Genomic DNA, 15,464 nt, shown 5'->3' with positions numbered 1-15,464 from the left:
AAATGAGCTCAACAATTATTTAATGAAATTAACTTCTAAAAATATTATTTAATAACATTTATTAAGGATGTTTCAAGCAAACAATTTTGTAAAACCAGAGGGAAATATAAGATAAAAAGTTTTGCAACTTTGACTGAAGTTAGAAAATAATTTTTCTACCATAAAATTAAAATATGATATATTTTTAATATACTTTAATTTTATATTTCATTACTTAAAACCTTATTAATATTTCCATCCATTTATCTGGGTACCTTCTCACCACACACACATGTATATGTATGTATCTATACATGAGTGTGTCTAAGTGAAATATTTTGTGAGTCAGCCCATCATTTACTGCAAGAACTGGAGGCTGTATTTCCGTTTCCTTGCATTGGAATAATAGACAGCTTGTCATTGGCTACAACACACATTACATACTACACAACCAACTCCATAGAACTACATAACACTGTCACATACCAAACTACTCAGAACTTCTGCTAGTACAATAACTTTGTTACCAGAACACTGAAACAATACAGTAACAAGTGTATAAACCACTAACAACTGTTGGTAAGTATTTATTAAAAGTTATTCTGCTGTATAAATTGTTTCTGTTGGTGTTTGGTCATTTCACTTCCCATTGACTTCCATCTTTGCTAAAACTACACCCATAGCAAAATCAGATTGTTAATTACTTCCTGTACAGCAATGTCATTTTCTAAAGACATTTTATATATATCTTCAATAAATACTTGAGATGGAACTTTCAGCAAAACACAAACAGAGTTTAGCATTATTTTAATATTTACATTCTTTAAAAAAATATATTGTTTTCTCTCTTTTTTTACAATACTGTCAGTTTAACCATCTAGCATAGGATTAATTGATAGATTAGGATGTAATAGACAGGATGTATTGATGATAATTGTTTTAGGTAATGTTAGATGAATAGTTTATCTACTATTTACTTTACCTTGAAAATATTTGAGTATCTTGTACTCAACGTTAGAGAAATTGGACCATGAAGTAGTTTTGAAAGTAAGGGAGGTTACTCTTAATAAATTAATACCCTTAATGAATTCTCGGACTTGCTAGAAATAGCAGCCAGATATCTATCAAAATCACACGCTTCAGATTAGAAATACTGCACCTTATGGTATTCAAGAAATCATCATCAGCATTGAACGTCTATTTTCCATGCTGGCATGGAATACTTTTAAAAGAACTTGAAGTTCTTAGGTTGATTGCCTTTCATTTGGTCAGTGGTTCGCTGGTGTTACACATCAATTAGTTGCCATTCTTAATGTCTCTTTTAGTTTGTGTTCAGATATGTAATATCAGGAGAGTTGATACAATGGCATGATATCTTCAGAACAAGTGTATACGAAATTGACATTTTAAAGATGAGTCTTTGTCACCGAGGATGTCACACAGAGACATTGCTGTATTCAGTTATGACTGTATCAGTGTAGGGAAGATAGGGAAACAATGGAATGATGGATGTTCTGGGGAATGGGAATAGTTTGGTAAGATATTTTCATAGTGAGAAGTAACTCAGTGATCAACATATTGGACTTGGACATGGCTGTGTGATCAATAATTATTTTTCTGGAGAACATGGCTGTTGGTCAAATATGTTGAATAAGACAGTCAGAAAACATGGGCAACAGTCTTGTGTCATAGATGGGTGTTGTCCATAGCCTTGTTAAAAAAATTTGACCAATGGAAACTCAGCAGCCTCTTGGAACTTTTTTTTTTGCTCGCTCCTTGTTGAGCCATGCCTGGCCCATAAGGGCCGGTTTCCTGGTTTCCTTGGCATATAGGTTCCCCACCTGGACGGGACGCCAGTCCGTCGCAGGTGAGCTGCAAGATGCAGGAGGAAAGAGTGAGAAAAAGAGTCAGCAGAAGTTTCGCCATTACCATCTGCTGGAGCCACGTGGAGCTTAGGTGTTCTGCTCATAAACACACTCATCGCCCGGTCTGAGATTCGAACCCATGATCCCTCAACCGCAAGTCCGCTGCTCTAACCACTAGGCCATTTGCCTCCACTATCCATCCATTTCAAACCAATATGTATGTTGGTGGTATTTTGTTCCACTTCATTTATTTCCTTTTCGAGCCTCAGACTACTTTTTGTGTCTTGTGAAGTTGCTCAAATATCAGGATCAATATAGCCTAAGAAATATCCTTGACTACAATACAATTACTGTAACTTGTAAAGAGGAAAGAATATAACTCAGACAAAACAGCCATATCAACCTGAGGGAAGACATTACAATAAAAAGTCTGCTCTCTATATAAAATCAATGTCAGGTTAATAATTTCTTGAATTTCTTGATATACCACGCTTATATTTTTTTTTATTAAGGTAATATGGTCAGAACACTTTACATGACATGCATGCACACACACACACATCCACAAACTCATTCCTATACATGTGTGTGCATGCATTATCATTTATATCTTATATATTTAATGCTACATTATACAACACGAAAAAAAAAATCTATAGATTTTAGCCAGCCCTGTATCTTCACAATTTTAGATAGAGCTCTTTGTTTACTTTACTAAATGCAAAAATAAGAGAAATTACTTGGATTGTGGTTTTAGTCATCATTACAATTTCACCAGCAGCCAATTTGACATACATGTGGTTTATAAACAAAGCCACATGTTCACAGCTGTACCACATGTTTACTTTCGTTTAGTTCACACATGCAATGCCAGTTCAGACTCCAACTTGAACTCAGTTGTATATTATTGCATATACAGCAAAAATTGGTAATGCTTCAATAATTTATTTAACTGAGCTACCAAGCATGTGTAGAATATGTAAGTTTGTATAAGTAAATTGATAAAGCTGTTAACTTTAGAGGGCAACGGTGATGAAATACCTCTTCTTTTATATTAGGTGAAGTCGTATAGAAAAAAGAACAGAGAACAATTTACACCTGTCCTCTGCAATATCAATGGGTTATTTCTTGGTTTGGGTGTATAACAACTAAATATGCATCAATTATATCCAAAAAATTAAAGAGAACATTTCTATACACACTTTCAAGTTTCTTAAAAATCTACAAATCCAAAATGAATGTAAAGATAAAGTTCATGTAGCAAAATTTCTAGTTAGAATTTCTCTGTAGTATTAAAACCTGATTAATTAATATCAATACAAAATTCTATTTCAGATTGAAAATGTTTCCAGGTGTATTGTTGGTGTTATTCCTTGTTCATAACTGCTGGTGTGTGGATCATACCTACCATGTGAAAGAGAACAATGATATACACAGTTATATTGGAGATATTATCACTGATACACACTTATTGGATGATATACAGTCTAAGGTTGAGAGCAGCAAACTGACATTTAAAATACTCCAGGGTAATACCGATGGAAGTGTTCAGTTGTTTAATGTTACACCTGGAGGGAAACTGTACACAGCTGCCATATTGGATGCAGAATCTTTGTGCCAATATAATGTGGAATGTTTCAGGATGTTAGAAATTGCTGTTCAGCATGGCCATTCTTTCTTCAAGTTATTAGAAATCAAAGTTATGATAGAAGATGTCAATGATAATTCTCCAATTTTCCCAAACAAAGAATTTCATTTAAAATATGATGAAAGTATGACAAAAGGAAGAAAAGAAACACTTCCAAATGCCATTGATAATGATATTAGCATTCAGAATTCTAAGCTAACTTACCAACTCAAAGAGAAAATAGATATACCTTTCCAATTGTTTGTTTCTAAAAAACCAGATGGAACTGATCTATTACAACTAATTTTGGAAGGTAACTTGGACCGTGAGACAAAAGACATTTACAATATTCGGTTAATTGCTACAGATGAAGGATCTCCATCAAAGGAAGGTGTACTGGATATAAAAATATTTGTAGAAGATAAAAACGATAATTACCCTGTATTCTCCCAGAATTTTTACAATGTCACTATAAATGATACACACGAGGTAAACAAACCTGTTGTAAGGTTGTCTGCTACAGATTTAGATGTAGGAGAAAATGGAAGAATTTCTTATGTCTTCAATAATGCTAAAACACCCAAAACGGTAAAAGAGTACTTTCAATTAGATGAAGCAACAGGAGAGTTATTTTTGAAGAAAGACTTTAATTTTGGTAAAATTTATGAGCTATTTATTGAAGCCAGAGATAATGGTAGCCCTTCATTATCTTCACTTGTCACTGTTCTTATTAATGGAATCAGTTATTTCAACAATCCACCAAACATTGATCTTAAATTTGTTATAGAGTCAACTGGAAACACAGCTGTCATCTCAGAAGCAACTCAAATTCACAGCTTTGTCGCTTATGTCAAAGTTACCGACAATGACAATGGAGTAAATGGCCAAGTGAAGTGTCATTTACAAAATAGATACCTTCAGCTAATCTCATTATCTGGAAAGAAATACAAAGTTATTGTCAAGAGTGAAATAGATAGAGAGAGTGAGAAGAGCTTTAATTTCACCATTAAATGTCAAGATAATGGTTTACCTCCATTGACAGTAGAGAAACAGTTTTCAATGTTGGTTACTGACATAAATGATGTACAACCTCAGTTTAGTCAGGACATATTTAAGTTTCTCACCTATGAAAATGAACACAAAGACTTCCCTGTTGGCTATGTCAATGCCACAGACCCAGATATTGGAGATGGAGGACAATTAACCTATTCTCTATTATCTAATGGAAAAGATATTCTACCATTTCAGATATCTGATGTGGGATTCATTTCCACAACTGAGTCCCTAGACAGAGAAGAAAAGAACGTGTATGAGTTTAAGGTTTTAGTAAAAGATAAAGGAACACCATCACTGGAGAAGAGAGCAAATGTTGTTGTTGAGGTTATGGATTTAAATGATAATGCTCCCTATTTCAGTTTCCCTAATGTTGACCCTTTCAGTCTTAATGTCCACTACCATCCCCACTCTGACCAGGATATCACAGTTGTTAGGGCCTCTGACAGAGACAGTCAACACAATGCCTTCCTCACATATGAAATACTCAGAGGTAACAAGAAACACTTATTTCAAATGAACCATCACTCTGGTGTCTTATCTTTCTCTCGCTCACTTTACCAAAATGATGCTGGATTCTATGAACTGGAATTAGGTGTGAAAGACAGTGGCAGTCCAGTTCTGTCATCGACAACAACTTTGTCTTTGACTCTAACAGTTAGTAACACCACATCAAAGATATTTAAGACCCCTTCAAAGACAACAACAGAATCAAGTAATGGTCTCCAATTGAATGTGATGATTGTTATTGTTGTAGCAGCTGTGATCGTATCAGTTGTCATAGTGATCTCTATATCGATCTGTATAGTTCATAGACTGAAGCAGACAGACAACAACTATAACAACAGTGTTGATATGTACCACAAGGTTACACCTGCATTAAACGTACAATCAAAATATATATTTGATCCTACTTGTGTTCCTCCTGGAGTTCAGTACACAATGCAGAGAAATCTGAAGAAGCCCCAACAACCAATGGTAGACAGAGAAGATATTCACTGCAGAACTATATCATATGATAGCTGGGGTAACCCATCTTTCACTGAACCGCATCAACAGGTAAGACAGTTAATTACCAGTTGTTTGAATGGTTGATCACTAGTTGTTTGCAGAGTAATATTTTGTTCTGGTATTTCTTATTAAATATGATTTCTTTGAATTCATGGATCTTTTATTTCTAGCTCTTATTGCAAATTATATTATTTCTTGTTTGACTGCAACTCCTATTGACAACTAAAACTTTCTAAGCATGGGCATAACTTACTTTGTCTTATTTCAATTTTATGTATTTCTATTTCGAAATATTGAGGACACTATGATGCACTTTTTTGTGTGTGCATGTAGATATGGAGGACAGGTGGATGTTTCTGTACGCATATATATTTTTGGAATGCCCTTAACATTATGATGATACATTGAATCTATATATTTGTATTTAGATATTTGTTCCCAGAGAAGAAAGTATGTCTCCTGGTTACAGAGAACTAAACAGTTCTGACCAATTCAATGAGATGTCAACATTGTCATCTCGCACTGATAGGGGTCATGGATGGAGTGTCGGCAGTGCTGGTCACTATGAGGAACTGCCAGGTAAGTTAGAAAAATAAATATTTCTTCAATATAGTATGATAATCTATTGGTCTATATTTAGTTACCATCATCATCATCCTTTTTAATCCACTTTGGAATACTAACATGGATTGAATAGAATTCTTTGAGGCAGATATTTCATGACCGTTTTTGCCTTCTTGTCACCAGCACCCAACTGTTTCCAAGCAAGGTAATATTTTCCCTTTTGCTGGACATGCTTTCATGAAAACTTAGAAATGAATTCTACAGCATGTGTGATGCCAATGCTTGCTGACAACTATCAAAGTCAGGAGACAAACACACAATTATTACATTTGAATGATAAATACTATCAGAAAATTGTCTGTATTCCACCCTTTTATCTGTTTGTATTATCGTTCAAAAGAATTTGACTTGTCTGAGACAGCAGTAGAGGACTAAACCTATAATCATGTGGTTGAGAAGTGAAATTCTTCATCACACGGCCATGCTAGAGCCTTCACCATAAAAGTGAAGGCAAATTTTGTCTTGTATAGCTTGTACATATATAATCTCTTACTTGTTTCAGTCATATGACTGTGGCCATGCTGGAGCACCACTTTTAATCGAGCAAATCAAACCCAGGACTTATTCTTTGTAAGCCTAGTACTTATTCTATCAGTGTCTTTTGCCGAACCGCTAAGTTATGGGGATGTAAACACACCAGCATTGGTTGTCAAGCGATGTTGGGGTGACAAACACACACACACAAACACACACACACAAACATACACACACATACATATATATATATATACATATACATATATATGACGGGCTTCTTTTCAGTTTCCGTCTACCAAATCCACTCACAAGGCTTTGGTTGGCCCGAGGCTATAGTAGAAGACACTTGTCCAAAGTGCCATACAGTGGGACTGGCACCTGAACGGGACTTTATTTATTTATTTATACGATTCTGTGCTAAGGCTGAAATCATGTTTTCAATGGCCAATCTTACATGATTTGCTTTTAGTGATGGAAAGAGTCCAACACTGTTTGCTCTCTATTGAGTTTTTTGACATAATACAGTTCCATCTGGGACAGTAGATAGCAAGAGGTCAAGTTATTCCTTGAAAACATCTACTCCACTCCATGAAGATCCCTGAGATGTTTGGATGAGACATTAAATAGCTGTGGACCCTTGAATCCCAAGATATCACAGTGCATGGCGCTCACTCTAGACAGGATAGCTGGGGCATAGCTTTTTTTTTTGTTAAAATATACTAATGCTTTGATTTTTCCTTGCTATAAACCCATTTAAACCAGTTTGCTTTTATTCAGTTTGCCTGAAAAAAAAAAACAGCCAATAAATCGATATACTTCCAGATCTATGTCGATATCAAAGTGATTATACATGGAATAGGAGAAACCACCCTCAACACACCCTCGACAGATCAAGGGGAGATAACAACAACGGATATCCCTACCAACCAAATGTTGACAAGAGCCCTTCTTATCATCTCGACCAAATACCTTTGACTACAGCTGGGACCACATCTAATACAACTGAACCATCATCGACGGTGCCAATGACAAGTGCCTTTATTTCAAACTGTAAACCACTTCTGCCAGCTGTACCTAAAGTAACAACATTACCAAAGGTACCTTCAATACCTCAGTACCACCTCTATCAGCACCACAAAACTAATGCTGCACTATTTAGAAACCAATGACAGGTAGCAGCAGAACTAGAACAAGGACTGCCTAAAATCCTGACCGTATTTTATATTTGTGTACTAATTTCAAATCATATTCTACCACAGATGACTTTGCCAATTATTTGCCAGTCTTCTTTAGCAGCTTACATAATTTTACTTCCTCTTACTAGAGACAAGACCAAAAACAATTTTATCTTATATAAAAGTAGAGCTTGTCTATTACTACAAATATCTCAATGAAAGTATGAAAAGGAATTATAATTGCTTAGTGGTATTTCGTCTGTCTTTACGTTCTGATTTCAAATTCCACAGAGGTCGACTTTGCCTTTCATCCTTTTGGGGTTGATGAAAAGTAATTATAAAGAATTTAATATTAATATTAACATCATCATAACATTTCATAAAGTTATAAATTTATGATAATTTTTTCTTATTTAATCTTTAATTGAAGTAAATTCATTTATACTAAGGAATTACAAACAGAAAATATGACAGAATTACCAAAGTATTTGGCATGACTGGTACAGTTAAGAATGAAATATTCTCACAAACTATCAGTTGATATCTACCAAAGTTTTTACTGAGAAACTTATAACTATGTACGTTATTGAAGTTATCATTATATATACTGAAGATATCTGGATATATATATGCATAGGGAAGCTATACAAAAATATATAACACAATTCTCCATTGTACTTTCTGGACATTTTCTTATAAAATCTATTGAAACTTGCATAATTTCAATAGTTAACCTAACTTAAAAAGAAACAGTTTTATCTAAGCCCTGGAAAAGCAATATTTCTTCTCCTTAAAAGTATTTTTGTTATGTAGTCAAACTATACAAAATACTTTACTCTGTTTCTAAATTTTCAGCATTAGATTACCATTTCAAAGCAATATAAAAAATATGCATTATTGATAAACTTTCCAAAAAGGTGGGCAAAAAAAATAAAAGAAAATTAGATACATTTTATGTATTTATATATATATATCAGAAAGGAATTCCATTTGTTACTTAATTTAATGGATAGGCTTCAATTTTAATTGATATTTATGTTAAGTCTCAAATGTGAAAATTCCATAGACACATTTTCCATTTCATACTTTTTATTTCTCTACAAGGAACATTAGAAATAAGTGCCCATTTTCTAATCATTATTGAATACAATTATTTGGAGCCATAATTTCGTATTTTCAAATGAGTTCAACAATTTTTAAGGAAATTAACTTTTAAAAATATTATTCAATAAAATTTATCAAGTTTGTCTCAAGCAGATAATTTTGTAAAACCAAAGAGAAATCTGAGATGAAAAGTTTTGCAACTTTGACTGAAGTTAGAAAATGCTTTTATGCATTGAAATTAAAATATTATATATTTTTAATATACTTTAATTTTATATTTCATTGCTTTAAACCTTATTAATATTTGCATCCATTTAGTTGGGTTTCTTCTCACCACACACACATGTATATGTATGTATCTATACATGAGTGTGTCTAAGTGAAATATTTTGTGAGTCAGCCCATCATTTACTGCAAGAACTGGAGGCTGTATTTCCGTTTCCTTGCATTGGAATAAAAGACAGCTTGTCATTGGCTACAACACACATTACATACTACACAACCAGCTTGATAGAACTATATAAAACTATTACATACCAAACTACTCAGAACTACTGCCACTATTAAAACTTTGTGTTGCCAGAACTTTGAAAAAGTTCATTAACAACAATATAAACAACTGACAACTGTTGGTAAGTATTTATTAAAAGTTATTTTGTTATGTAAATTGGTTCTTCAGATATTTGTTCATCTGTCTACTAGTAACCTACAATCCTGGAAATACTACATCAATGTATAAGTCAGATTAGTACTTCCTGTATTACAATGTTATATTCAAACGTCTTTTACTTAATTATTTCCAATACATTTTCTACAAATGATGAAGCCTGGTCGTTTCAAAATAATAGAAAAACTGTTTATTGTTATTTTAACAGCTATATAGCAATTACATTTTCTTAAATACATATTTCCTTCTTCAGTATTCTCAGTTTTGTCGTCTATATAGTAATAGTTGAAGTTAATAATGATTGGATATAATTATGATAATGACAGGATGTAGATTATATTAGTTGCCTTGTTTATCAAGTTTTTGCTCTATATTGTGAAATACAGTTCTCTATTTTCTTTAGAATGGTTCCTTTTATGAATGAGCGACTGAGAAGTGTTATTAGGAAGGGAGGTTACTCTTAATGCACTAATGAGGGAGGATTTTTTTTTGACGACGTTGCTTGACCTGCTAGAGATAACAGCCAAATCTCCCTCGATTCGTATCCTGCAGCCTTTAGAAATGGAATGTCAAGTAACAGTGCATTTTTTCAAATCTTCTATAAGAAAATATGATGTTCTTAGCTTGAATGCCTTGAATCAAAGGTCTGCTCGTTCTTGCTAGACATTGTATCCGAAGAAGTTGAGTTATGCAGCATAATTACTATAAGTGTAGATATGAAATTTTCGATGTAATCTTGAAACCTTTTATTAGGGATCTATCACAGAGACAAGAGAGTGTCAGAAAGATAGGGAAGAAGGATCAATCCAAGGCTGAAGTTGTACTTTAATTAACGACCCTGAAAAAATGTATGTTGAAGTTCATCATTATGAGATTTAAACAAAGGTTACATAGAGCAGGAATGAATACCACAAGGTATTCTGTACAATAATTTCTCACTCTGTAAACTCTCAATAAAAAAATTGTTATATTAAAAACATCAGCATTATTTGGGGCATATTTTGAAAGTAAAGTATATGTGTGTTTGTATGCACATTGTTTTATCAGGTCAGAAGTGTAAAATGGTATAGTATAGGTGGCGAGCTGGCAGAATTGTTAGTACACCAGGCGAAATGTTTAGCAATATTTCGTCTGCCGCTACGTTCTGAGTTCAAATTCTGCCACGGTCGACTTTGCCTTTCATCCTTTCGGGGTGGATTAAATAAGTACCAGTTACGCACTGGGGTCGATATAATTGACTTAATCCGTTTGTCTGTCCTTGTTTGTCCCCTCTGTGTTTAGCCCCTTGTGAGTAGTAAAAAAATAGGTATAGTATAGAATATATTGTAAGTGGTATGTGGTAACCAAGAATAACATTGCTATGTACTATTTTGTATTTATCTTCCCCTTCTCTTTCAGTCAGATCCTCCACCTTTTTTTTTACTTGCTTCAGTCATTGGATTGTAGCCATGCTTGGGCAACACTTTGAAGGGTTTAAATCAGTGCTTTTCAAACGTTTTGCTGGATCGGAACCCCAAGGAAATATTCCACTGGCTCGGGGAACCCCTGTGCAATAATTTAATAGTCTTATGCACACATATCTGCACAGGAGAATTAAAAATTACAGCCGATTTTAGCAGTTTTGTAACTACTTGCGAAGCCCCTGGACTGTACTGGCGGAACCCTAAGGTTCCACGGAACCCTGGTTGAAAACCACTGGTTTAAATGAACAAATCGACTACAGTACTTCGTTTTTAAGATCGATACTTATGCTATTGGTCTCTTTTGCCAAACTGCTAAGTTTCAGAGACTTTACACAAAACAACACCAGTTGTCAAGTGGTGGTGGCAGACAAGTGCAAAGACACACACACACACACACACAGAGGACCTCTTTCTGTTTCCATCTACCAAATACTCAAATACCTTCTACAAGTGTTCGGTTAGACTGTAACTGAAGAGACTTGACCAAGGTGCCACACACTGGGACTGAACTCAGAGACATGTTGTTGGGAAGTAAACTTATCACACAGCCACTCCTGCACTTATATATGCTTTCATTTCAGGCAAGTTAATCAAATTCCATCAAATAATTTGATTGATGTCAGCACTTCTATGTTTATTGTTGCTGATGTCTGACTAATGTCACTCTTGGAATATCCACCAGTCACATAAAAAGGGAACAAGGAAACGCATCTTTTTCTCTCTGATAAGTATATCATAAATCAAATTAAAATTAGAGATTGAATTCATGGAATTAAATGCTACATTATATTTATTATATTCACATTTCTGAATATGAATTTCAAGTCATTTTTTTTTTTTTTTCAGCTCGAAAATGTTTCCAATGAAATTATTGGCTTTGCTATTGATAGCTGAAAGCTGTCTGTGTGTGGATCATACCTACCATGTAAAAGAGAACAATGACATACACAGCTATATTGGAGATATTGTCACTGATACACACTTATTGGATAATGTACCATCTCAGGATGATAGCAAAAAATTGACATTTAATGTACTCCAGGGTAGTACTGATAGAAGTGTTCAGTTATTTAATGTTACACCTGGAGGAAAACTGTACACAGCTGCCATATTGGATGCAGAATCCCTATGTCAATATAATGTGGAATGTTTCAGGGTATTAGAAATGGCACTTCAACATGGCCATTCTGTTATCAAGATATTAGAAATCAAAGTTATGATAGATGATGTCAATGATAATTATCCCATTTTCCCAAACAAAGAATTTCATTTAAAATATGATGAAAGTGCATTAAAAGGAACAAAAGAAACACTTCCAAATGCCATTGATAATGATATTAGCATTCAGAATTCTAAGCTAACTTACCAACTCAAAGAGAAAGTGGATATACCATTTCAGCTGTTTGTTTCTAAAAAACCAGATGGAACAGATCTATTACAACTAATTTTGGAAGGTAACTTGGACCGTGAGACAAAAGACATTTACAATGTTAAGTTAATTGCAAAAGATGAAGGATCCCCATCAAAGGGAGGTGTACTGGATATAAAAATATTTGTAGAAGATAAAAACGATAACTACCCTGTATTCTCCCAGAATATTTACAATGTCACTATAAATGATACACACGAGGTAAACAAACCTGTTGTGAGGTTGTCTGCTACAGATTTAGATGTAGGAGAAAATGGAAGAATTTCTTATGTCTTCAATAATGCTAAAACACCCAAAATGGTAAAAGAGTGCTTTCAATTAGATGAAGCAACAGGAGAATTATTTTTGAAGAAAGACTTTAATTTTGGTAAAATTTATGAGCTATTTATTGAAGCCAGAGATAATGGTAAACCACCTATGTCCTCAACTGTTACTGTTCTAATAAATGGAATCACTCATCTTAACAATCCACCAAACATTGACTTCAGATTTGTCATTAAGTCAACTGGAAAAACAGCTGTCATCTCAGAAGCATCTAAAATTGGCAGTTTTGTTGCTTATGTCAAAGTTACTGACAACGACAGTGGAGCAAATGGACAAGTGAAGTGCTATTTACAAAATAGATATCTTCAGCTAATCTCAGTGTCTGAAAAGAAATACAAAGTTGTTGTCAAGAGTGAAATAGATAGAGAGAGTGAGAAGAGCTTTAATTTCACCATTAAATGTCAAGATAATGGTTTACCTCCATTGAAAGTAGAGAAACAGTTTTCTGTGCTGGTTACTGACATAAATGATGTACAACCTCAGTTTAGTCAGGACATATTTAAGTTTCTCACCTATGAAAATGAACACAAAGACTTCCCTGTTGGATATGTCAATGCCACAGACCCAGATATTGGAGACGGAGGACAATTAACCTATTCTCTATTATCTAATGGAAAAGATATTCTACCATTTCAGATATCTGATGTGGGATTCATTTCCACAACTGAGTCCCTAGACAGAGAAGAAAAGAACCTGTATGAGTTTAAGGTTTTAGTAAAAGATAAAGGAACACCATCACTGGAGAAGAGAGCAAATGTTGTTGTTGAGGTTATGGATTTAAATGATAATGCTCCCTATTTCAGTTTCCCTAATGTTGACCCTTTCAGTCTTAATGTCCACTACCATCCCTACTCTGACCATGATATCACAGTTGTTAGGGCCTCCGACAGAGACAGCCAACACAATGCCTTCCTCACATATGAAATACTCAGAGGTAATGAGAAACACTTATTTCAAATGAACCATCACTCTGGTGTCTTATCTTTCTCTCGCTCACTTTACCAAAATGATGCTGGATTCTATGAACTGGAATTAGGTGTGAAAGACAGTGGCAGTCCAGTTCTGTCATCGACAACAACTTTGTCTTTGACTCTAACAGTTAGTAACAGCACATCAAAGATATTTAAGACCCCTTCAAAGACAACAACAGAATCAAGTAATGGTCTCCAATTGAATGTGATGATTGTTATTGTTGTAGCAGCTGTGATCGTATCAGTTGTCATAGTGATCTCTATATCGATCTGTATAGTTCATAGACTGAAGCAGACAGACAACAACTATAACAACAGTGTTGATATGTACCACAAGGTTACACCTGCATTAAACACGCAATCGAAATATATATTTGATCCTACCTGTGTTCCACCTGGCATTTCGTACACAATGTCGAGAAAACTGAAGCCATCTCAAGAATCAAAGGTTTATAGGGAAGATACTTACTGCAGAACCATGCCAAGTGATAGATGGGATAATCGGACATTAAGACAACATGAACAGGTGAGATAATATTCGCTTTTGAAATTCCAGTAGTAGCATGAAATTTGAAGAAATTTCTTGAGAACTTTAGGAGTACTTCCACAGAATATAAAAGAATATGGTTAATCACATTTGATCAATTCTAATTTCAAAGATGAAGATTCTAAATTACTGTTTAAAATGTTATACTAACTAACATGATAATTAATATGATCTATATAAATGGTTATACTTGATGTTACACCTAATAATATGCACACAAAACTAGAATTATTATGGAATGCATTGGATTTTTTCTACTATTTTAGATGTTTGTACCAAAAGAAGAGAGTATGGCTCCGGGTTACAGAGAATTAAACAGTTTTGACCAATTCAATGAGATGTCAACATTGTGCTCTCTCACTGATAGTGGTCATGGCTGGAGTGTCAGTAGTGCTGGACATTATGAGGAACTGCCAGGTAAGTTAGTGGTACTGAATATTTTTACAATATACTCTAATAATTTGTAAATGTATTTTAATACAGTTAGTTACCATCATCGTTTGTTTTAATGTTCATGCTTCCATGGTTGTATGAGCTGAACAAAACCTGCTTTTTATGCCTGATGTCCATCCTGTCACTAATCGTCATTTGCGTCCAAAAAAGACATTCTTTTCACAAGGCTTAAAATGTTTTTTTTAATGAAATACTAGAAATGAACGCCTTACTTCCCTGGGCATGGACACATTGAAACTCCGACATCTGGCAGCTGACTTGGCAGACACCCATAAAATTATCAACCATCGTACAAACAATAACTCTGAGCACCTTTTCAAACTCCACCCATCTAACACCCATGGACATATTTACAAAGTCAGAAAACAGCACAGCTCCCATGACTTCAGGAAACATTTTTTCATGCTAAGAGTTGCTGAAGTATGGAACAAACTCCCACCATCAGTTCTTAGTTGTCGGAGCACTGCATCCTTCAAAACTTCCATGCTTTCTGAGATTCGCCAACACTACACCTGATTTTCTCCCCTCCATACACACACAAGCATGTATCTGACTCATACATTGTTCGCTTTCCAGACATTTGTACATTACTGCATGTACTTTATACGCACTTTCTGACAAGTTGTGGTGCACCTGAGCACTGTATACAATAATTTCATTATTATTATTATTATTATTATTATTGTTATTATTAT

The 15,464-nt window shown here is 34.3% G+C and overlaps 1 protein-coding gene across 1 annotated transcript in view; it reads left to right on the top strand.

The window, feature by feature from the left end:
* LOC115218750 overlaps window positions 1-15,464 on the top strand; it is an 82,937-nt gene that overhangs the window by 9,343 nt on the left and 58,130 nt on the right. The window contains exons 2-7 of the mRNA XM_029788660.2: window positions 3,180-5,583; window positions 5,964-6,114; window positions 7,106-7,175; window positions 8,242-8,295; window positions 11,892-14,295; window positions 14,583-14,733. Of these exons, the coding sequence (XP_029644520.2) occupies window positions 3,187-5,583; window positions 5,964-6,114; window positions 7,106-7,175; window positions 8,242-8,295; window positions 11,892-14,295; window positions 14,583-14,733 (5,227 nt within the window). The 5' untranslated portion in view covers window positions 3,180-3,186. The remainder of the gene's footprint in view (window positions 1-3,179; window positions 5,584-5,963; window positions 6,115-7,105; window positions 7,176-8,241; window positions 8,296-11,891; window positions 14,296-14,582; window positions 14,734-15,464) is intronic.

This window comes from Octopus sinensis, linkage group LG14, assembly GCF_006345805.1.
Source record: "Octopus sinensis linkage group LG14, ASM634580v1, whole genome shotgun sequence".
In the NCBI taxonomy this organism is placed as follows: Eukaryota; Metazoa; Mollusca; class Cephalopoda; order Octopoda; family Octopodidae; genus Octopus; species Octopus sinensis.
The sequence above is the reverse complement of the archived record's forward strand: the minus strand, read 5'-3'. Positions and strand labels throughout refer to the sequence as shown.